This window comes from Notothenia rossii (genome assembly GCF_949606895.1).
Source record: "Notothenia rossii genome assembly, chromosome: 8".
NCBI lineage: Eukaryota > Metazoa > Chordata > Actinopteri > Perciformes > Nototheniidae > Notothenia > Notothenia rossii.
In genome coordinates this window covers 52,520,176-52,544,833 of record NC_136906.1, presented here as the reverse complement: position 1 = coordinate 52,544,833, position 24,658 = coordinate 52,520,176, and the positions used below count along the sequence as shown (strand labels likewise).

General features: G+C 43.8%; 1 protein-coding gene and 1 long non-coding RNA gene across 3 annotated transcripts in view; both read right to left on the bottom strand.

The window, feature by feature from the left end:
* Window positions 1-662: 662 nt before the first annotated feature.
* Window positions 663-24,658, bottom strand: part of cep85l (centrosomal protein 85L) — a 64,126-nt gene continuing 40,130 nt past the window's right edge. The window contains exons 5-13 of one of the 2 annotated variants that reach the window (XM_079646232.1): window positions 23,648-23,759; window positions 23,393-23,557; window positions 21,603-21,755; window positions 20,672-20,826; window positions 7,752-7,869; window positions 7,435-7,485; window positions 3,263-3,355; window positions 2,959-3,145; window positions 663-2,434 (exon numbers count right to left, since the gene is read on the bottom strand). In XM_079646232.1, coding sequence (XP_079502358.1) covers window positions 2,268-2,434; window positions 2,959-3,145; window positions 3,263-3,355; window positions 7,435-7,485; window positions 7,752-7,869; window positions 20,672-20,826; window positions 21,603-21,755; window positions 23,393-23,557; window positions 23,648-23,759 — 1,201 coding nt within the window. In that variant the 3' untranslated portion in view covers window positions 663-2,267. Of the gene's footprint in view, window positions 2,435-2,958; window positions 3,146-3,262; window positions 3,356-7,434; window positions 7,486-7,751; window positions 7,870-9,970; window positions 13,054-20,671; window positions 20,827-21,602; window positions 21,756-23,392; window positions 23,558-23,647; window positions 23,760-24,658 lie in introns of those variants that run through there. The other variant, XM_079646233.1, reaches the window with a different exon arrangement.
* On the bottom strand, window positions 5,357-7,425 carry LOC307016884. Its single transcript, XR_013801961.1, has 2 exons — window positions 5,627-7,425; window positions 5,357-5,465 (listed from the first exon to the last, which is right to left on the bottom strand). It is a non-coding gene; the product is annotated as an uncharacterized lncRNA (long non-coding RNA).

Below are 24,658 nucleotides of genomic sequence, written 5' to 3'. Positions count from 1 at the left end.
AGGTGTGATCCATGTGGGGGAATGGGCACATAAGGGGGGGAACACATCTAGAGTGTGTGGGGGTCTGTGTGTTTTATCTGATCCGGATGGTTACTAATTCCTTTTCTTTATGGCGGTCATTTTTGACCGGGAACACCATGGGTGTTACAAAGTTGACTAAATCCTCCAAAATTCAATGGAAGTGGTGATCAGCAATTGTATATGTTCAAATGTCTACTATGAAGGATATCATAAAGCCTTAATGCAATCGAATGTAAAACAAAAAGGTTATGATTGATGAAAGTTGTAAATCTTTAGGATTTGACCCGAAGACAACAGGAGGGTTAAGAGAAAAGGAACAGGATAGCTTTTCAATTGACGTACAAGTTGAGACTAAGACGATCACTAGTTGTTTTTATTTAGTAACTATAGTTCCCATTGATGTACAGAAAGGTCTGTTCTATTTGCGATGTGTCTTCAATAAAGATATTTTAAAAAAGCAGTTTCTGTTCCCTGGTTCTGTTTGCTCCTGTCCTACAGTCAGGGGAGATCTTCCAATGAAGTGGAATCCCCTCCCAGATGTTCCTCAGCAAACATCAAGTAATGCTGACTGTGCATTCTGTCGCAAGCTGTGTTATGTCCATCATTCCGGCAAGTATTCTGACTCCAGTGGATCAAACACATTCTTTAGAAAAATACTTTTATTTGCCATTAACAAATATGATCAAACCTCCATATAGCAAAACAACAAGATAGGATTTAGGAACAACACTGCTTATACACGTACATTGTTGGCATTCATACATTTTGTCAGTAAAAGAAAAATAACATCAAGCAGAAATCATTTCCTGTGTCGAGGAGCAGGCCATCCAGTGGCTCGGTTAGTTATATTACTGACACATTTTAAAAGCTATACATGATAATTTGTTTGATATATATAAAGCTTAATAGAGAAATTATTTCATTTTCCAACTGGCCTGAAGCACTAGGAGACTACAAGTACCAGAAAGTGCATGTGCTGCTTCACTTTCGCTCTTTCAGCTTCTTTGGCTGCAAGATTAGCATGACGGCTAATTGGAAACAATTAATGACACATTATCTATAACATGACGAATAAATGTGACTACTGACTCTCACCTGATGAGTCACCACAGATAGAAACCCACATCATGGGGAGAACGCACCATTTATTGCTTATTAAGACCTTTAAATTCACATGGATGAGATTGATCTAACTAGAATTGCATTTCAGTATCCAGCAGCAGGAGAGGTGCTTGATCCACTGAGTGTTCAATACAAATGTCAGTATGTATTTTCAACATGTGCATAGACAATTTCATATTTAATGATCAGGCACAATAACTCTGCCTGAAGGTGCTCTTCTATGCTTATTGAGGCTATTTATCTAAATCAGGGGCGTGGCTCTGGGGCCAACTGTGGCCCGTGGTCGGTTTTTAATTGGCCTGCAGCAAATCCTAAAAGTATAATGCAATATGCACATTAAACTTGTGCTTGTCCTATATTGTACTTCTTAAATATATATGTTCAAATACACAGTATTCATGTGTTAATGAGCCCAATTTTCTAATAAATTCAGTCAATAAAGCAGAGAACATTTTCTAACAAATCTTAGTTGATAGAAAAAGCCCAATAACTTATTCTCGTAACACACTTGAAATATAGTTTTTGTAACAAAGTAAATGAAACCCTATGGAGAGCTGTGATGTAGACTGTTTTTTTCTTAAAGCTTTCTATCAAGAATAATGTTGCTACATTTGATTGATTTTGCTGACTTATAACTGACCTTATGAGGCAATATACCTCACCTCTAGTGAGGGGTCCAGCCCTTCATATATTTGTCTGTATGTGGCCCTCAGTGAAACATTTTAGGACACCCCTGATCTAAATCGATAAATAACATAGTTTGGGCCACTAGAAGGCAGCGCAACAAGCGGCAGCTTTAATACTGATATTCACTCATTTAGATCTCACTTCTTAATCATAGCAACATTCCTAATTTTGCTCATATCCTCTTACTGAGTGGATATGATTAATACCAGTATTAACAATAAACTTAATATAAAAAATGTAATATTGATATGGTAATACTACACATATAATGATATATTGTAAAAGATAATGTATCCCTTTAGTATAGTTTGTTTCTTTCTTTCTTTCTTTCCACATGCTTTTGTAACGCAATAGTAACAGACTCCTCCTTCGTAAATTTGCAAATACGACACAATAAAAAAAGGTGAATTTGACAGATAGAAGGGACACAGGCGGGGTCACTGGGAGACGCAGCTGTCCCCCTGACCCTGGGCGTAGCGCTCCGAGATGCTCCTTCTCAGGTCGTCGATGTCCCCCCGCAGCCGAGCCACCTCCAGCAGCTTCACCCTCAGCTCCTCCTCCACCTCCTCCCTGCTGTCACTCTCCTCCGCAGACACACTCAGCGCTGAACAGACACAGACGGACGGGTTTATCACTAGTGGTCAGCAGTGGAAAGCAACTAAGGACACTTTAGTCTAGTTTCCAGAACTGTGAACCCGGAAATGTTGAGTACCCCAAAGTGTTATGTTAGAAATGTATAGTATGGATCCCCAGTAATTACAAACTGCTGGATGCTACTTAGCATAATGTGGGCAATTTTCACAATTAACATAAGTTGAATTAATTAGCATTATAGCTGATGTAGACAATACTTTCAAAATGGCTTGGCCGATTTTGACAATTTTGGAGTGGTTTGGGGGTTATTGAGGATGCTGAATCAATTGCTGAATTTTCAGGATCAAAAATCACAGTTGTGTGTGTGTGTGTGTGTGTGTGTGTGTGTGTGTGTGTGTGTGTGTGTGTGTGTGTGTGTGTGTGTGTGTGTGTGTGTGTGTGTGTGTGTGTGTGTGTGTGTGTGTGTGTGTGTGTGTGTGTGTGTGTGTGTGTGTGTGTGTGTGTGTGTGTGTGTGTGCGCGTGTGCGCGCATACACTTCATGCCCAGCAGCAGGGACAGGTTGGGCTCCTTCCCCTGTGCTCTCTGGGCCAGGATGCTGCAGAGGGCCTGCAGGTCCAGCAGACACAGGGACATCTCCTTCAGCAGCCGGCCCACCTCAGGCAGCTCCACCTCAGGCAGCTCCACCTCAGGCAGCTCCACCAGAAGCCCACTATCCCCCACCTGATGGGGAAGTTACCAAGAGAAAAGCAGTGGTGGAAAAAGTACTCAGATCCCCTATTTAAGAAAAAGTACTAACATCACATCCTGAAGATACTCCATTACAAGTAAAGTAAATACCTGTGGGGGGGCTCTGGATGGGGGGGCCAGGCTTTCCTCTGTTTCCTGTTCATGAGGAAGGCTTCTTTTCTTCTGCAGTATCATATGAGTGGCCTGACAAAGCAGCAAACAGGTAACACTGAGTTAATCATTTAGAACAGGGGTTTTCAAAGTGTGGGAAGGTGAGCCTCCCCTCAGAAAACATAAGAACAGCCGCGCCGCGCCCCCCTTCCCAATTATTATTGCTATTACTATTATTACTATTATTATCATTATTATTGTTGTTGTTGTTGCTGCTTTAATGCAGGGGTATTATTATCCAGTGGAAAGTCCGTACCTACTGGCCTAGTTAAATCAAAGTGGTTACTTTTTTTTGGCAGGGCAGTGTAGTTTTACACACCGTCTTATTTTACTTTCTCAGGAGTTAAAACAGTTTTTTGGGGTTAGACCCCACAAAGAAAAAACTATATTCACACACGTAAGGTCATCATCTTAACAGTTTGTTATGCTCATCGAGTCATCCTTGAGCAGAGCATCAAGATGGCATGCCTATAAGAGCTGAATGCGGCGATTACCATCTTGTTCAGCAAGACGCCTCACAAACGTATTAAGATCCAAAGCTTTAGTGTGTTTTGATTCAATGCTGAGTACAGCCAAACTTGACAGTCTCTTCTCTGTTACTGTAGACCGCAAATACCTCATTCAGGGTTCCTGCAGGTTTCGCCAACTCAAATTTTTGACTTTTTAAGACCACTTTGAATAGAATTTAAGACCTATTTCACGGCAAGAAAGTATGAAGGAAAATTGCTATGAAAGAAGAAATACATCCCATAATTACTTACAAATTAAATGTATTCATGTTCAACAGAAGAACAATGACTGAACATAACACAACATATTATATCTGCTCTCTGATAACACAGAGAGTTGCAACCAGCTATTGTCTGAGATTGCATCATGTAGTATTGTTAGATGTGCCAAGAGCAAGGACTGTCTTAGGTAAGACAGCTTTTATGTGCGCAGCTCCACTTGCTTGGAACAATCTACAGCTAAAATTAAAACTGAGCAATCTCATTCCTCTGCATGTTTTTAAAGCTAGGCTAAATGAAATGCTCGTTGATACTATGGGCACTTGTAAATGTCTATAACTATGTAAATGTATCCTGTAAATATAATGTATGATGTCCTTTATTGTTTTATGTTTCATGTGGAACCCATATGCTGCAGGTCTCCCTTGAAAAAGAGATCTATGATCTCAATGGGACCAATCTGATTAAATAAAGGTTTGAAATTAAATTAAATTAAATTAAAACAGCATAACAGTACAGAACTGTGTTAGCGTGTTAGACAAAAAGTGTGTGTGTGTGTGTGTGTGTGTGTGTGTGTGTGTGTGTGTGCGCGTGTGCGTGTGTGTGTGTGTGTGTTAGGACTGTGCAATTAATCGTATTTTAATCACAATTACGATTTTGGCCTGCCACAATTACGAAAGCAACATAATCGAAAAAAAACGATTATTTTGCTTTGCTAGGTTGTGACAGTGCACGAGATAGAACATATTTGATCTAATTAATTTTAGTCTAATTTGTTTTTTGCGCTCCAAAATATTTGTTGATCTTGTTTATCGGTATTTATTATTTTGATATTATTTATTTAAATGTATCATTTATTTAATTAACTTGTGTATTGGTTTTTCGGTTGAATTATACGTTCAGGGTAATCAACAGTTAAAAACATACTGTTCAAATTATTATTTGTTTTAAAGTTCAATAAATGGATGTTTTGAAAGTCAATGAATAATCGTATTTAATAATCGTGATATCAATTATTGACCAAAATAATCGTGATCATAATTGTTGCCATAATCGAGCAGGCCTAGTGTGTGTGTGTGTGTGTGTGTGTGTGTGTGTGTGTGTGTGTGTGTGTGTGTGTGTGTGTGTGTGTGTGTGTGTGTGTGTGTGTGTGTGTGTGTGTGTGTGTGTGTGTGTGTGTGTGTGTGTGTGTGTGTGTGTGTGAGTGAGTGAGAGAGTGACAAGAGCTATATTCAGAGCTCTGCTGCCTTGGCTACAATCTTTCATCGTTGCTGTTGTATGATTGGTGTTTAGCTACGGTATTTACCGTCCACAGCACCTCCGCTTTTAGGGTTGACGAAGACCAAAACGTCGCCCGGAGGTCCCCCGGTGTTGTTGCGGGAGCTGCTGCACTAGCTAAGACTGCACTAGCTGACCTAATTAGCAAAACAAACGCTAATTTATTTAGCAAAAGGTGAAGCGGGCTTCTAACACGTTCCCTCCACTGGTTTCAACCAAGCACTAAATTAGATGTTTTCCAACCATACGGTTGAACTTACACTTCCCCATATTAATTTGTAAGTAGATTTGAAGATACCTGAGTTTCTGACTGCCGCTAGCTGAAGCTTGGTTGCTAGTTTACTAGCTGGGTGTTCTCCGATAAGGGGCCGGGGGAAAAAAAGTTATTGATTACTGGTTACATGTTTATTCATTTCAATACAAATTGTTTGGGGGAACTGAAAGGCTATTACCGCACTGGTTACTTTGCAGCCTGGACATTTCCCCCAAAACACATTTAGACGCAATCGCTACACAGAAGTATCTTTCAAATCCGATCATTTTTAACACCTTCTAAATCATATTTAAGACCTTTCTTATTTTTTTGGTCATATTTAAGACCTTTTTAAGGCCTTAAATTCAGATTATCAGATTTAAGACTTTTTAAGACCACGCGGGAATCCTGCTCATTCCTTCCGTCTGCTTGGGTTCGAATGCTTCTCGTTTTGCGCCGTCCCGTTAAATTGAAATCGCCGCCATTCACATTTCCTCGCTCGCGCCAGGGCCGGGGTTACAAGGCTTGCGTCTTATGCTGCATTCACTTGCACTCGGACATTAGGGATTTTCTCTCATAAATGTCCAATGAGCCACAACTTTTATTTCAAAACAAAGCTGCAAACTGTGGCAGCCGGGGTGGAAGTTGCCACCCCATTCCACCCCGGTAGATCTGCCCCTGCTTGACCGGTACTTGCTTTTGATCGAAGTCAATGCAGAAAACCCGCACTCACACAGGTAGGCGGAGGTGAAGGGAATGAGCACTTTTACAGCCTTTTTGGCGAGGTGGGGGAACTCAGTCTCCACAGAGAGACAAAAGTGTGCAAGTGACGTTTTCTGCCAGGCGCTGTCTCCTCTTTCACTTTAGGTAACTTAACAAAGAACTTGCCGCTCACATAAAGTTAGCTGAAGTTAACTAGCTAGATTTCAGTTTCTCAAAAAAAAATTCTCACGCTGCGCCAGGGGAGGCGCGCCTCACACTTTGAAAACCGCTGATTTAGACTGTTTTAAACGTTCAATTGTGATACAATGTTGGCTTTGTTACTATGACTGCACCACCTTTTATAGCTTTATTTTCATAATCAGTATACAACTTTATACTAATGCAAAACCCAATAAAAAAGGAAATAAAATGCTTTTAACTCCAGGACGATATCTCTATACCTTAAAGTGGACCTATCATGCTATATTTGAATAACATATTGTAGGGCCATACCTATATAAAACATGTCTGTGAAGTTTTTTTTTCAAAATACCAAACAGATCATGCATTTTAGCCATGCCTCATTTCGCTCTATTTGCTCTTTTCCAGCCCTGTTTTTGCAAGGGCTGATTCTGTGGCAAATGAGCTGCAGCTGACCACGCCCCCCTGCAAAGGAGGGGCGTGGTCAGGCATGAGTTTCATGTTACCATGCTGTTACCATGCCACGCAAACTCTCATTCCCCTGATAGGTGGAGAGTTGCCCATACAGGCGGAGCTCCCCGTTTTTTACGTCAGAGATATTTCAAATCTGGATCAGTCTGTATCAGATCCGTTTCAGCCCCGTTTTTAGAGATTTGGGTATGGAGGAAAAAAAGAGGGTTGTGTTTTCTGACACTTGGTGAGTTCCCTGACACACCGGGGACACATATTCATGTATAAAAGATTTTGCATGATAGGTCCCCTTTAAAACATAGTTGGAAACATGCTAAATAGACTGTTTTATGGAGTAAAGCACTTTTCATAAGTCAGCATTCAGCCATACACACACTCATACAGAGGCAGAGGCCGCCATACAGGGTGCTAAATAAACTAACATTCACACACACATTTGGTATCATGCACACTGGTTGTGTGGATTTGTGTTAGCCTACCGTTAGCTGAGAGGTCAGTCTCTCAATCCGTTCCTTCTGTTGCTCGATCAGCTGGTGGGGAGCAGAGACCACAAGGTCAGTATTTTGACTTTAGTTATGTTCATGTGGTTGTGTGTGTGTGTGTGTGTGTGTGTGTGTGTGTGTGTTACAGAGTAGTCCAAAAGAAATGTGACTAGTCTACCGCAACACTGCTTGTGTGTGTGTGTGTGTGTGTGTGTGTGTGTGTGTGTGTGTGTGTGTGTGTGTGTGTGTGTGTGTGTGTGTGTGTGTGTGTGTGTGTGTGTGTGTGTGGGGGGGGGGGGGGGGGGGGACCCTACCCTGCTGCTGTGGTCCTTCTGCTCCAGCAGGTCAGTGTTCTCCACCTCCAGCCGCTTCAGGTCTTGCATGGGCAGCCTGACCCCGTCAGCCAGGCAGAGCTGAACCTTCTGCTGCAGGCTGAGAGAGAGAGAGAGAAAGAGAGAGAAAATGGAGGGTATTTATTACAGGTGTAATTAAGATAAAATAAGATTAGATGGACCTTTATTAATCCCCGGGGGGAAATTCAATTGTTCAAACAACAACAGGGTAAGGGTGAAAAAACAGGATAGCACAGATTCACACAGATTGATAAAATCAAAAGATACAAAAGATATATATATATATATATATATAATTTAATATAATAATAATAATAATAATAATAATGAAATAAGAAATGAATATAAAAAATAAAAATATATACATATTGGGTCTCATAAACTATGAATGAAAATGGACATACAAATTGGGTCATATATATATTATATATATTAACATGGGTGTGTGGAAACAGTGTGAATTTATGTCCAGTGATTGTTCAAATTGTTGACCCCTTGTTGTGCAGCCTGATGGCTACAGGCACAAAGGACTGTCCGAGGCGCTTGGTGCTGTGTCGTGGAGGGATGAGTCTGTGGCTGAACGTACTCCTCATCTTCACTAGCTCTGCATGGAGTGGGTGGGAGGGGTTCTCTAGGATGCTGTCGAGCTTCCTCCTCGTCCTCCCCTCTGCCACCTCCTCCAGATTGTCCAGTTGTACTCCCACTACAGAGCTAGCTTTCCTCACGAGCTAGTTCAGCCTGCCAGTGTCCCTAGTGTTTGTGTTTCCACCCCAGCACACCACGGCACAGAAAAGCACACTGGCCACCGCAGACTGGTAGAACATCTGCAGCAGCCTCATGCACACGTTGAATGACCTGAGCCTCCTCAGGAAGAACAGCTTGCTCTGTCCCTTCCTGAAGAGAGCATCGGTGTTGTCTGTCCAGTCCAGTTTATTGTTCAGGTGCACTCCCAGGAGCTTGTAGCTGTTCACCACCTCCACATCCTCCCCCCTGATGGTGATGGGGGTCAGAGGCCTCTTCCTGCTCCGCCTGAAGTCCACCACCAGCTCCTTAGTCTTGCTGATGTTGAGCTGGAGGTGATTGGGCGGTGGTGGCAAAGTTGATAGGGACTTGGCTTGGCAACTGGAAGGTCACCAGTTCAAGTCCCGGCAAGACCAAGTACTACCGAGGTGTCCCCGAACAAGGCACCGTTCCCTACACTGCTCCCCGGGCGCCGTTCAAAATGGCAGCCCACTGCTCCTAACACTAGGATGGGTCAAATGCAGAGAAACCGTTTCCCCACGGGGATTAATAAAGTATATCAATATCATTGTTGCCTACGAAGTTCTCCACCAGGGCCCTGTACCACTCCTAGTTGTCATCTGTGATGTAGCTGACAATGGAGGAGTCATCGGAGAACTTCTGTAGGTGGCATGAGCCGGAGTTGAAACGGAAGTCGGAGGTGTAGAGCAGGGGTGGGGAACATCCGGCCTCCGGGCCGCGAGACCATTTGGTACGGCCCTCGAGGTAATTTATAAACACACGCAAAAAAGAAAAAAATTAAAGAAATCTATACCGCAAAAGAATTAAACAAGCTGTTTCAGGGTCCTTGAACACAACACGAGCCTAATGTGTCATCACGTGGTATATGTCTCGTCTGACAGGGATGCAGTGCTGAAGGAGAGCACCAGAACACGGCTCCGGCACTTCAGATAAGGAGCCGTACACATGCCTCAGTTTTTGCGTGGCTGTGTCTTTGGTTGAAAGCTCAGTGGTGATCTGTTCATCTGTCATACTGATCATACAGTCAATAACTTTGTTGTTATTAGCATCTGGTTAGCTAGCTATGCTAACGAATATAAAAAACTTTTTCTACAACCAGTGAGGTAAAGACACATCTTTATATGATCATTACAGTTATAAAAAAATAAGAGAATAAAGTAAGCAGGAATAAAATACTATATGACATTAAAAAAAAAGTTGTTATTAATAAACAAGAATATAGTTTGAAAGGAGAGTGATTTGTAAAATATCCATAAAGAAAAAGAAATTCTGCTTACAGTTCTGTTTCATATGGATGTTGAGAGATGTATCCATAGATCTCTTCATGTTGCTCTCAAAGTGCATTTAACGTCCATATTTAAAAAATATATCTTCCCGGGGGAGCATGCCCCCGGAACCCCCTAGAGGAGGTTTGGTCCCCCCCCCCCCCCCCACTTAAATCATGTTCACATGGGTAGGAAACTAAATACATTTGCACACATCTTGTGTCCATATCTTTCTGTTTTGTTGGTCATGTCACAACGTGCACATGCATGCATGCGCGAGTCATAAGATATCTGGATTAAGAGGTTGCTTTTTCTTTGCACAGCATGAAAGAAAGGCCAAATCAATGGGCTGTGATTTTAGTATTTTTAAGCAGAGGTAAATCATTTGTACGGCTCTCGGAGGATGTTGAAAAAATTGAAATTGCCCTTGAGAGGAAAAAGGTTCCCCACCCCTGGTGTAGAGGGTAAACAGGAATGGTGACAGCACAGTTCCTTGAGGGGCTCCAGTGTTGCTCAGCAGCACATCAGACACGCTGCCCTGCAGTCTGACATACTGAGGTCTGCTGGTGAGGTAGTCTGTGATCCAGGCCACCAGGCTGTGATCCACCTGCATCACTGACAGCTTGTCAGCCTGCAGGTGTGGCTGGATCGTGTTGAAGGCGCTGGAAAAGTCGAAGAACAGGACTCTTAGCGAGCTGTGCGGCTTCTCCAGCTGTGTGTAGGCTCTGTGGAGCATGTAGATCAGTGTTTCTCAAACTTTTTCATACCAAGGACCACTTAACCAATAAAAAAACACTCGCGGACCACCTAACTCCACAAATATCCAAAAACACAGTTTTTTACAAATAGTCTGAAAATGGTACAAACAAGTATGTGTGATTAAGTTGTTTAACTGGGCTATATCATGCAATCGAAAGTGAAACATAAGCTCTCTCCATTGCGGAGATATTCCCGCGAGAGTGCGGAAAACTTAAATAAATAAATTTATTTCAAATGTGAAATTTTACCAATATACTCACGGACCACTAGGGGGCGCTCACGGACCACCAGTGGTCCGCGGACCACACTTTGAGAAGCACTGATGTAGATGATAGCATCCTCTACACCAGGGGTTCCCAACCTTTTCCCCCAAGAGCCCCCCCCAAATGACTCCTGTTGCACACACACAAGGGGGGGGGGGGGCTTAACAGCGGTAATTAAAGTTTCAAAGTCTCAAAAATGCTACAACTACTGTCACAAACTGGCTGAATGTGAAGTATTTTGTTAAAGGAGGATGAAAGCCTAATTAAGGAGCACTATTGGAGTGACTTTGATGGTTATTGGACTCAGGATTAATTCATTTGGATTCCCGCTGTATGAAGAAAGTAAAGGACGGCGCGGAAGTGGAAACAATTCACAAAGGGATTAAACTGTTTAAAACACATGCTCAAAGTGAGCCGGATTTTGCCGATGTGTTTATGTGGATTCAAAAGTCGTAAATAATCTACAAAATGGAGGAGACCGATCTGATTGGAGCAACTGTGACAAATAATCCAAATGAAACCGGCATGGACAATGGCTATGTTTTAAAAATGCGCTTATCCAGAAAAGCCCGGTTTGGACACTTTACGGGCAGAAGAAACATTTCTATTAAAGAAAGAATTGGGAACCATTGCTCTACAGCAGTGGTCGCCAACCAGTCGATCGCGATCGACCGGTCGATCGCGAGTGTGGTGCGGACAGTTAAAAAAAAAAGTAACAAAAGAAAGACAAATTAAATTAAAATAATAATGTTTGAAAAATACGTTTTTAGATGTAAGCCTATCATCCACCACCCCGTTAGCAGGTGCCACTTGATTGACGTATATTTGAGACACCTCAATAATATAATACATTAACTGTGCTTTACGTGAACCTCATCATGACACAAGAGACAACGGCAGGACTGTAATTTCCCGTGTTCACTGAACGCAACAGAGGCAAGACACCACACCAATCAGAGAATTGCATGGAAATACACGTGTGCTTGTGTCATTCAAGCTCGGCTCTGCGTGTGTGAGAGAGGGAGAGAGAGGGACCGGTGCTAGCGGGGACCGTGATGTTAGCATCTGGTTAGCTAGCTGCACTAACTAAATAATGGAGATAAGGAGCTGTTTCCACAACAAGCTGGAGGAGAGTCCTCTCCTGTCAGACTGAGGGGCTCAGGTGAGCTAAAGGACTCTCTGAGTGTTTAGAACGGTTTTGTCACAAATTATTCAAAAGATTATTTCCGCGGCACACCTTCATATGATCATTATAGTTATACAAACAATAAGAGAATAAATGAAAAACAGGTATGAAATAGCCTACTATACAGTATGTCAGTAAAACAAGAATACAGTTTAAAAGCGGAGTGATTTGTAAAATATCCATAAAGAAAAAGAAAATCTGTTTACAGTTCTGTTTCATATGGGTGCTGAGAGATGTATCCATAGATCTCTTCATGTTGCTCTCAAAGTGCACCAGATTGATGCTTTCAACTTCAATATTTAAAAAAATATCTTCCCGGGGGAGCATCCCCCCGGACCCCCCTATAGAAGGTGAGGACCCCCCTAGAGGAGGTGAGGTCCGCCCCCCAATAGCACTTTACCCCTGCCTATATGCCGTGAGCTGATTATGGAACCTTCATTGTAACAGTAATTCAGATGCAATTAGCCTATATAAAAGGCCTCAAATTGGAAGCATTGTCTGGGCCGTCTTTTTCACTCAATTCTGCAATAGGTAGATCTCGCCTTTCACCTAGGCCGAGGTCGGTGATCTTGAGCTTAAAAAGGTTGGTGACCACTGCTCTACACCAATGTTCTCCTGGAAGGCAAACTGTAGAGGGTCCATGGAGTCACACACGAGGGGTTTGAGGTGCTGCAGGATCAGTCTCTCAAAGATCTTCATAACATGTTAAGTCAGAGCTACAGGCCTGTAGTCTCCTGGAGTGCTGGGGCGTGTCTTTTTGGGCACCGGGACAATGCAGGAGGTCTTCCAGACGTCAGGCACCTTCATCAGCTTCAAGGAGAGACTGAAGAGGTGCTCAAAAGCTCCCGCTAACTGTCCGGCACACGCCTTGAGCACCCGGAGGTTGGTGTTGTCTGGCCCCCTTGCCTTCCTCACGTTGGTCTTCGAGAGCTGATTCCTGACTTGTCCGGTAGTGATTATCAGAGATGTGAAACTGCTGGGAGTGTGGTCCAACATTGGGGATGAATGGGGAAGGGCTGTTGTCCCCTCTGGAGTGGTGTTGGGCATAGAAGAAGAAGAAGAAGAAGAAGAAGAAGAAGAAGAAGAAGAAGAAGAAGAAGAAGAAGAAGAAGAAGATTTTTTGATTTTTAAAACAAATTTTATTTCCATTTGTTTTAACTATACACCGAAACAAAAAACAAAACACATTACACAAATCAAATAAATAAACAGATTTTCACGTCTACCAAATAAATGTCATTTGAAAACGTTTTACCCATTTAAAAACATCATCTTTTACACACTTTATAAACAAAAAAATTCACCTACCCTTTAAAACTTCAATATTAGAGAGTCATTTTCCCCCAGTGAGCACAGAACCTGCCCAACAGCCCACACATCCAGAAACCCCTGTAGATGATTGATCAGCGTATAGTATGCATGCTCCACCCTCAGACGCGCTGCCACCAGCCCCCTCAGACAGAGCACTGCATCCGTCCACCCTACTCCAGCAAGTTGGTTCTTCCTACTTTTCCAGATTGCTAATTTTGCATTAGCAAACAAGAAATTGATCAATAGTAGGATTTCCTTCTTTTTCAGGATGTATTTGGGGCCATGGACAAAAAGTGGTATGGAGAAAACCTCCCCGAACCCCTCCACCCACTCCTGTAACATTTTTTTAAGACCAGCCAACCGGGGACAGGACACCACTAAATGCTCCAATGTTTCTGCCATAAAACAGAACGGACAGCCCCCCCTTGTGCCTGGGTCAAAATGAGCCCTGTATTTGTTAGTGGCTATTGCACCGTGTATAATTCTCCATTGGATGTCAGCCATCCGTTTTTCAACGGGAGACTTATACAGGATCCGCCAGCTGTCCTGAGGGGAAGAGCCCAAACCAAACACATCTGTCCACCTCGACTCTCTGACGCCTGCGAGCGAGCTGAGGTTTAGCACCTTTACGCAGCTAAGATATAGCTTCTTCCCATTGCAGGAGCTGAACATTCCAGGTGTTAGAGTCCCCAGTGATAGCAGGAGACCATCCTCCTCTCTCCATTCCCCCACCGCAGGACCCACACTCAAGGCAGGAAAAACATAATCATGTCCCTTTCTCCACTGGTCGGCCAGATCTGCATCCAGAGCAAAAGTCCGGTGGGATGGCGACAGCGACTGCCACACCTCTTCTACCAGGTTCTCCAGAACTCGAGTTGATCGAATGCCCGTCACCTCAGCCAGTTTTTCTGTGGAGATCCCTGTCAAATGGCCAAGTTTTACCACTCCCGCTTCAATGAACGCATTTTTTAGGGCGGCTGAAGAGAAAATGGTTCCGGAAAGAAAACCAGTGTCAAACAGGGGCTCCTCAAACAGCCACATCCCAGGCCGGGGGTCGGGTGGTCTGGTAAAACTCAGAATCTTCCAGGCATTGATGACTGAGCAGTAAAAAGGTGCAAGTCCAGTTATCTTGTACGCAGGGGCCTTCAGCAGAAACAGGTGTTTATCAAAACCAAAGCCCCCTGCCCTCCAGAGCAACAGCCGGGCCATAGCCAGCCAGCAGGGAGAGGCACCATACAGCAGCCGCTGAGCTGCCTGCAGTCTAAAAGCAGCAGTCCTCGCAGTAATGTCCACAAGGCCCTGCCCCCCCTCCGCCACAGGGAGGTACAGGACCGATGCTGGCACCCAGTGATGACCCGACCAGAAGAAATCCACGAGGAGCCGCTGCAGTTGTTTCATGAGGCCCGGCGGTGGGGTTAACACCTGGAGTCTGTGCCACAAAGATGAGGCAACCAGATTGTTGGCTACAAGAACTCTTCCCCTGTAGGACAGCTGGGGTAGCAGCCATTTCCATTTGGCTAATTTTGCTTGCACCTTTCCCAGCAATCCCTCCCAGTTCTGTGCCACCATGTCCTCAGACCCCAACCAAACTCCCAGGACCTTTAAACCCTCGTTTCCCCAGCTGAGGTTACCAGGAAGACTGGGCCTATTTTCTAAACTCCACTGACCTACCAAAACTGCCTCACTCTTCTCCCAGTTAACTTTGGCTGAGGCAGCCTTCCTATACAAAACTAAACTGTCCTGTAGCTCCTGGATATCTCGCTGACCCTGGATAAAAACACTGACATCATCAGCATAAGCTGATACAACCACCGGGGGGGCCTGAGCTGACACTGGCAGACTCAGGCCCCTCAGCCGGTTTCTAAGCCTGCACAAGAGCGGCTCGATGGCAATACTATATAATAGGCCTGAGATAGGGCAGCCCTGCCTGATCCCCCTTTTAACTGGTACAGGTCTGCTCAGCCCTCCCCCCACTTTCACAACACAACATGCATCACTGTACAAACACTTCACCCAGGACAAAAAATGCTCCCCAACACCAAAAGCCTGCAATGTGGCAGCCAGAAAAGTGTGATCCACACGATCAAAGGCCTTCTCTTGGTCAATAGAAATAATACCAACATTTATATTGTACAGTTTGCAAACATCAAAAGTGTCTCTCATCAAAAACAAATTGTCCACAATTGATCTGCCAGGGATGCAATACGTCTGATCAGTACCAACAAGAAGTTCGATAAAACACTTCAGTCTGTTAGCTAAAACCTTTGACAGTATCTTATAGTGCGTACATAAGAGAGCCACAGGTCTCCAATTCTTCAGCAGGGTTAGATCTCCTTTCTTAGGCAACAGTGAAATCACTGCACGCCTACAGGAAGCTGGAAGAGTCCCTTTCCCAAAGGACTCCATCAATACATCCAACAAATCATGTCCTAGAATACTCCAAAAATGTTTTAAAAAGTATGCAGGTAAACCGTCTATGCCCGGAGCCTTGCCGGAGGCCATCTGTGTCACCGCAGAGGTCAGTTCCTCCAGCGTAATGTCAGAGCCCAAGGTGTCACTTTCGGCTGGACTCAGCTGTGGAAGACCCTGAAAAAGTTCATCAGCGGCTTTCACGTCACAACCTTCGGCTTTGAACAGGTCCGTGTAGAAGGACACTGCATGTCTCCTCATCTCAGCAGGTTCAGAGGTTACCTGTCCATCGGGAAGACGCAGACATACCATCTGCTTCCTTTGGCCCACAGACCTCTCCAGGTTGAAGAAAAAGGTGGTTGGTGCATCAATGTCTCTCATGGAAGTAAAACGGGCTCTAATCAGAGCTCCCTTGGCTTTCTCCTGAAGAAAACAGTTAAGCTGCTGTTGTTTTAGGAGGGACTGTTCTATATTTCGAGCAGACACACTCTCTAACTCTCTGATCTCTCTCTCTAACTGCTCTATAGCTCTCCTAATGTTTGCAGTGGAGTAGGCTGTATACTGTTGACAGAACACTCTAATCTGAGCCTTTCCTACCTCCCACCACTGACTCAGGGAGGGAAAAGACTCTTTCTTTGATTTCCAGTTGATCCAAAACAATTTAAAATTCTCACAGAAAATCAAATCTTGTAAAATGTTAACATTAAACTGCCAGAACGATCTAGGTTTCTCTGTGTTGGATAAAACCAAATCCAAAGAAACTAGCTGATGATCTGTAAAACCAACAGGTTGGATGTGACAGTTCACTGCACGAGTAATAAAAGAAGAAGACATGTAAAATCTGTCTAGCCTGGCTGCACTGACGCCCCCATCTAGCATTCTCATCCAGGTGTATTGTTTAACGGAGGGATGCTTCATCCTCCACACATCCACTAAGTCAGCCTCTCTTATCACCTGTGACAGTAAAAGGGACGACTGAGGATGAGGCTCCCGTCCTATTCTGTCTAAAGTGACATTAGTGCAAACGTTCCAGTCCCCCCCCAGTATAACACACTCTCCCTGTACACTAGTGTCTAGCTTGTCTTTTAAGAACTGAAACACAGATACACGTGCAGGGCCCTGATTGGGTGCATACACATTAATAAAAGTGAAAATGAATTCTAACAGTTCCACTTTCACCATCAAGGCTCTACCTGCCACTATCTCAGTGCTGGATAAAATCTTTACATTTAGAGAGGGGGAGAATAAAACAGCTACTCCAGCACTAAGGTTTGAGCCATGACTGAGTACAGACCCCCCCCCACCACATCCCCCAGTCCGTCTCATTCAGGCTATCACTGTGCGTTTCCTGCAGAAATATCACATCTAATTTTTTCTGATTAAAGACTTCTAACACTAAAGCTCTTTTCTGTGCACTTCTACCCCCGTTCATGTTCAAGGAAGCAACCCTTAAAGCCTGCATTAGAGGAAGGAGACAGAGAGAAAGAACAGACAGGTACACACAGCAGAGAGGAGACACCCAGTGTTGCATGATCATGTTGAAATTATTTAGACCTTTTCAGTTTCTTCCCTCTTTTGCTTCCTTTCGTATCTTTTTTCATAGCAGTTACATGCCTCCTGAGACGATAACGTTTCTTTTCATCCAGCAGGTCTAACCCTACAACTTTCTGAAGAGTTCTCACTGTATGAAGAAACTTGTCAATGTCAGGGAAAAAATCTCTCACTTCCACTGACTTGCCAAAAGACTCGTCTAAAAAGACATTAATCTCTTCCAAAGAATATATCTCTGCGTTCTGAGAGAGACTATCTGCAACTGAAACACAGTCAGAATCCCCCTCACCGTCTGTGTCCATCTCTGTCACCTCATTATTGTCTGCAGCCTGTTGAAGCTCTTTTTGCCACCCAGAGCCAGACGGCAGCTCCTTCTGTGTGCCAACAGCCTCCACCTGTCCCACAGCACCAGTCCTCACCTGTCCTGCTACATCATCTCCCACCCGTTTACCTGTTTCCACATTTTTTCCTCTCACACTCACCACACTCTCTACAGTCCCTGTTTCATCTCTCACGATATTCATCCCTACTTCCTCCGCAGCCACCGGGGCCCCGGCGGGTGCAGCAGCAGCCCCCGCGACACCGGGTCCCGCTGCCGCGGACCAGGCCACCCCGGGCTCGGCCGCCACAGCGGCCCCGGCCGCCCCGGGCCCAGCCGCCCCAGCGGCCCCCGGCTCGGCTGGCCCGGCGGCCCCCGGCTCGGCTGCCCCGGCGGCCCCCGGCTCGGCTGCCCCGGCAGGCCCCCGGCTCGGCAGCCCCGGCGGCCCCCGGCTCGGCGGCCCCGGGCCCAGCCGCACCCGGCGGAGCGGCATGCCGTCTCTGTGGACATGCAACACGTTTGTGACCCGACTCCCCGCACTCAAAACACTTTACGCTCCCTGAGCTCGCATAAACCATATAAAAACCCTCTTCGTGCCTCACCCGGAAGGACACATCTAGTGTCTGAGTGGGACAATTCAGAAACATGAAAACCTGTCTCTGCAGAGATTGGACATGTTTTAACTTTTCATCCTTACAACCCAGAGCAACAGTGCGGAGATTACTGGCAAACTTACCAAAACGCTTCAGCTCCCGTTCCAGCGCCTCATTCGGGATGAACGGAGGAACGCCAGACACAGTGATCCGCGTGGACGGTGTCGCCAACGGTGAAACTTGAATGTATTCCTCGTTTAGCATTAATCCGCTCTCGATAAGTTCCGTCACATATTTCTGGTCTTTCAAAAAGACCACGACCGCTTTGTTCATGCGGGAAGCATAGGAGATATTTACATGACCGACCTGATCCCCCACAGCCAGCAGCACCTGCTCCACTGTGCTTGCGGTCTGAGCCACCAGCCGCACTCCGTGTCTCAGAGACACCGGCGGCGCCCCGGAGGACGCCATCCCCGCCACGAGGCACGGAAAAACACTAAATTAACAAATTAACCGTACTTGCAAAGGGTACAAAAATCCCAACGAAAGATCATACAGTTAAAGAAACGATTGAAACAGAAACAAAAGAAATAAAGTTGAAATTCCCTCTTCCCTCTTCAAACACACCTCCACCACCGAAGAAGAAGAAGAAGAAGAAGAAGAAGAAGAAGAAGGGGAAGTATGAAAGGGAGGGGGAGTAATGGTGCCAGGGTTTGGGAACCCCTGCTGTCCTGTTGAGCTGGAAAGCAGCTGAAGAACAAGTTTAGCTCATTCGCAACTTCAGAGGTCCCTTGCACAGCCGTGCTTGATTGTTTGTACCCTGTGATATTCCTCGTTCCTCCCCACACCTCTCGAGAGTTATTGACCTCCAGACGACCCTCCAACTGGTCTTTGTATTTCTCCTTGGCTGCTCGTAGCTCTTTTTTCAGCTCCTTCTGCACATTTTTAGCCCCCACAGTGTCTTGAGCTATGAAAGCCCTCTTGTTCCTGTTCAAGAGGGTTTTAATGTGCCCATTGATCCAGGGCTTGTTGTTTGGGAAGCATCGTACCCTTTTGGTAGATACAATGCCCTCCTCACAGAAACTGATGTAGTCAGTGCTGCAAAGGGAAAGTCCATTTATGTCCTCACCGTGAACCCTCTGAAACATCTCCCAGGGTGTTTCTCAATGTCTGAGAAATTTCGAGGCTGCACATGTGTAGACTCCGCAGTCTTAAAATCCCCACAATGCTTTGCGCACGGACCAATTTCCCCAAATCTGTGGCGGAAAATGTAAGGCGGGGCCTCTCATATGAGTTATGACGCACACCTGCACACTTGCTAGCCTGTTCCACTCTTTGTTTTCCGAATGCCAGGAAGTATTCTTGCCTCGCTTCTGAAGCAAGACGCTCGGAAGACATGTGCTACCAAGCAAGCGTCCTCGAGAAGATTGAGAAACACCCCCAGTCTGTTGACCTGTAGCACTCCCTCAACTCCTCCTCGACTTCATCTGACCACTGCTGTACAGTCCTGGTGGTAGCTGGCTGTCTCCTGACAAGAGGCTTATATTTGGGAACAAGCCTGCCCTAATTCAGAGTGATGATATTCATCAACCATGCAAACTGAAGCGATGTGGTTCTCTGACAGAAATCTGAATCAGAATTCCTTTATTAGTCCCACAGCAGAGATGCACTGTGTTACAGCAAAAAGAGGCAGCGCAGGTAAAAAAAAAGGCAAGCTATGATACAGAAAAACGCCACCTTATTAAATATAGAGAAGAAAAACACACTTTAGTGACAATAGAATACAAATAAAGACAAATATGTACACATCCATGGCACAATGTATGTTTTCACATAAAGGTGATTTTTGCACAGTATTGCAAGAAAAGAATTGATTCTCAAATTTGTGAGAATTATTTTGTAATTTGTGTATGACTTTATAATCTGATAGAATTTCACAGTTTTGTTTTTCAGAATATTTTAATACTTTGTACTTCTAATTCACTACACTTTAGAGTTAATTGTCTACTTTTACTCGCCTACATTTATTTAATACCTTTAGTTACTTAACATATTTGGATGAATGATGTGAAATATAATCAAGTGTTAAATCAGACTTTAGTTCCACCTGGAGTAAATCCACAAGCTACCCTGCAGTTTACAAAGTCATTCAAACTAGCTGCACCTTTACCAGCTTTGAGAACACTTTAATGATCAATCATTATAAAACATATCATATATATTATTCTGAAATGGACCAATCTGCACAATCACTACTTTTACTGTCGCTACTTTCACTATATTTTGATGATCATACTTTTCTACTTTTACTTGAGGAACATTTTGAATGCAGGACTTTTACTGTAACAGAGTATTCCTACACTCTGGTACTTCTACTTTGACTAAAGTACAAGATGTGAGTACTTATACTTTTCTAGTACATCATGTGAGTACTCCTCCCACCTGTGCGGACATAGTGTGTACCTTTGCACAGATGCGATCAGCTCCTTCTCCCTCATGGTCTGCATCTCCATCCTGATGTCCTTCTCCTTCATCAGTGCGTACCCTTCCTCCAGGCTCTGCTGTAACCGGGAGGCAGTTCTCTCCAGATGTTTGGCCTTCTGTTGGACCTCCTCCTGCTGAGATAGAACACACACACAGAGTACCCTAAAGCTTTATGTCAGAAAAGTATAGCAACGGTCCCCAGCACATAGCAACTGCCGAATGCTAACTTGCATAGGTTGGGCATAAGTTGTGTTAATTAGCATTATAGCAATTTTGGAAAATAGTTGACAAATGGATTGGTCGATTTGCACAATTTCGGATTGTTTTTTGGGGTTATTAAGGGTGGCGAGTCCATTTCAGACTTTTGCAGATAAGAAATGGCCAGTTTTAACCACAAAGTGGACATACCGTATATGTACTCTTTGTGGGCTGATTTTGACTACCATGAGTAGTGTTGCGACCATTGGATATAGAGAGTACGAAAATAAAATGAGTATCTCCACTGTAGACAAATTATTTTCAAATAGATTAGCATTCTCTTCAATCAAGATGATCCAGAGTCCCCTAAATCTTCAAAATTGGCCAACAGAGGTTTGTGCTGATCTGGCATAAATGAGGTTTAACTTTATATTGTTATTTGCCATTTGCTTTATGGTGCATCTCAGGTGATGTTACAGACTAGTCCAAAATACTTACAGTACAGCAGTGAGTCATTTAGTACATTAAGGCATTACTTTTTTTGAGTAACTACCCTAACACTGCTGGTGTGTGTGTATGTGTGTGTGTGTGTGTGTGTGTGTGTGTGTGTGTGTGTGTGTGTGTGTGTGTGTGTGTGTGTGTGTGTGTGTGTGTGTGTGTGTGTGTGTGTGTGTGTGTGTGTGCGTATGTGTATGTGTGTGTGTGTGTGTACCTGCTGGCTCTGGGTCTGCACCTCGTCCAGCGTCGGCAGATCAGAGAGGTATTTCTCCAGAGTTTCGATGCGTTGCTGTTTCTCTCGGATCTGTTCGCTCTCTCGCTGACATTTCTTTTTCAGACTGCTGATGTAGCGATCCCTCGTCTTTATCTGAGAACAACAACACCCAGTATTACTAATACCCTGATTTAATATTATGTTGAATTTAACTGCATTCATTTAACACATTTTTAGATACTGGCGGTACACAGAACATCAAATAAATAGATGCATAAATTAAGAGTTATGAAATAGAAATGAAAAAACATTCCCAAGGAGTACTCTTTTCATTTTCATTGCCTTTCAATCTAGTGATCATAGCCTAGTAGGATGCTTTCTCAACCATGGCACTGACCCCTTCCTTCATATCCGGAGGGTTGTCTATTTTCCAATGTCTCAAGATAATTCTTGAAGCTGTTTCAAACCAACCATAATAACAGAAAATTCACTTTTTGAAATATGTGGTATTTGAGGTCTGTCCCCTAATCAGTGGCGACTCGTCAATAGGGGCAGGTGGCACAGCCCCACCTACTGTCAGCAGAAATTAATTATATATAATAAACATGTATGAAATAAATGTTAAAATGTATTTTAAAACCATGTTTAGTGGTCTCTACATTGCTGCTTCAGACTGCGTTCTTCTGATTAGTGTCTACAGATAGGCACTACAATATGCACACTGTAAAAATGAATGTGTACTGTAAAAACCACACTGCACTGCTCACCATCTGCCGTGCCGCTATTCTTTTCAAGTGAGCTTTCAGCTTTGGTGAGTGAAAGTATATTTTGTGTCATATTTGTTGTTATTTCTCCATGTTTTGACTATAGGCTATTGCTCTGCTGGATCGATTGATATTGTAACCATGGTGAAAGGTGTCTGTGTTTTCCTTATATATACAATTTCTTAGATTTCAAATCAAATCAAGTTTTATTTATATAGCACATTTATAAACGATTTTTGGTCGAGCCTAAGTGCTGTACATATAATAAAAATTGCCTACAGTAGAGACACTTTACAGCAAATACAACAGCACAGATTGTTCAGAATATCAGCATGAGAAAAAATGACACTCTCTATCCTTAGACCCTCACATCGTACAAGGAAAAACTTCCAGAGAAAAACCCACAGTTTAAAGGGGAAAAAATGTCATGCTGAAGCATTACGGTTGTTGGTATTGTTAAGTATTGCTTTGTGATAGCGCCCTTTACTCCATGTAAAATGTCACAGGTTTGTTCGGTGCCTTGCTCGAGGGCACCACGGCAGGGCCCAGGAGGTGAACTGGGACCTCTCCAAGTAGCAGTCCACACTCCATATTTAGGTCTGGTTGAGGACTTGAACCGGCGGCCCTACAGCTCACATTCCAAGCCCCTACTGACTGAGCCACTGCCAGACTTCTTCTTTTTTGTTTTTGGGTGTGATAACATTGGTGTATCATCTTATAAGGTGCAGCTTCCCTTTTGCTTCCTTTACATATTTTCCACAGTCTGCCAAAACGTTCAGCCATTTCCCTTGATCAACGTCCATTTTCCGGTCTCTCTGGCATACCAGTTTGACATTGGACCATTCCGCACTTACAAAGTAGACGGTCAATTTATAAATGTGTAAAGCAGTGGCATTCCTTCATAAAGTCAGATATGTGACTCTCTGTAGACCAATTGAACTGAGTTGTTACACAGTTCCTAATTTATAAATATTTCCCAAAATATAGTTTTTGTTCTGGAATGGTTAAATATGATCCTTCACATACCTTTTCGTCCAGTTTCCTGATGTCCTCTGTATATTTGTGGTTGACCTGCTTGAAGAACTCGCTCAGATGGAGAACCTCCAGCTCAGCCACTGCCAGCTTCCTTCCCAGCTCCTCATCGCAGTAAAGCCTATCAGAGGGCTGTTTGCATGTTCTCAACGCTGATTCCTATTGGATAACAAAACTGGTACCGTGACTGAATATTTGGATGTTTAATATGATCCCAATATGAATGCTCATTGATCACAGAGGTGTTACCTTTTGGAAGGGGGGGTCATCCAGCCACACCCTCTGGCTGTGCAGCACCTGCTCTGCTCTCAGCTCGTTCTCTCTGATCCGGGCATGGAGCTGCAGGATCTGCTGCTTCTGTCTGAAACACAGAATAAAACAAACATTGTCATAAAATGTCTATTTAAGCTGAGATGGATGAGGCAAGAACAGACAGGGCAAAATACATAAAAACAGATGAGATAAAAAAGACATGGGTTGGGATCGAATTGTCAATTTTACTTAGGAACGTTCCCTACGGAGTGAAATGATTCGAAAGTACATGATAAGATCTGTTCTGATTCCATAGAGGATAGGAAAGGAGCTTGAGTGTTCCTTTATCTCCTTTGGCTTAGTACACACCAGACTATCCTTAAGGAAAGGAACGGTGAAAATGGCAAAATACTTTACACACCATTCAGCCATCCATGGAAACAACCGATCACAACAGAAAACATGAGGACAGTGGCGCCCGGCCCATAGGGGCGCTGGGGGCACCGCCCCACCTCTTCCCACATGAAAAATAAAAATAAAAAATATATTTAAATAAAAAAAAAATTAAAAATTTTTTAATGAACAAGGTAAATATTATATAATTGGTATCAGTAAAATGTATAATCTACAATAAAATATCGTTTAAAATTGTGTTACGATGTCTAAAGTTACTGATAAGTGACATGTTACCTGCCTGGCCTTGCCATGTATCATTAGCCTCTCTCTCTCTCTCATCGTCTGGGCGCTAAGAGAGGAGCCCTCAACCGGTGCAGCAGCAGCCACTAGCAGCTGTCTGTTGCTATCTTTAAACTATGCCGCCAAAACATAATTTCAGCCAAATCAGCGTCGTCAAATCTGATGGTCACAGGGCGCCTACGTCAGAACAGGAAACAAAACAGGAAGCTGTCATTCACTCTGGAAGCTATCATTAGCAGCTAATGAAAACATAAAAATGGAATTATGGATTATCAATACTTTTTCAAAGTGACAGACACATTGGATTAACCT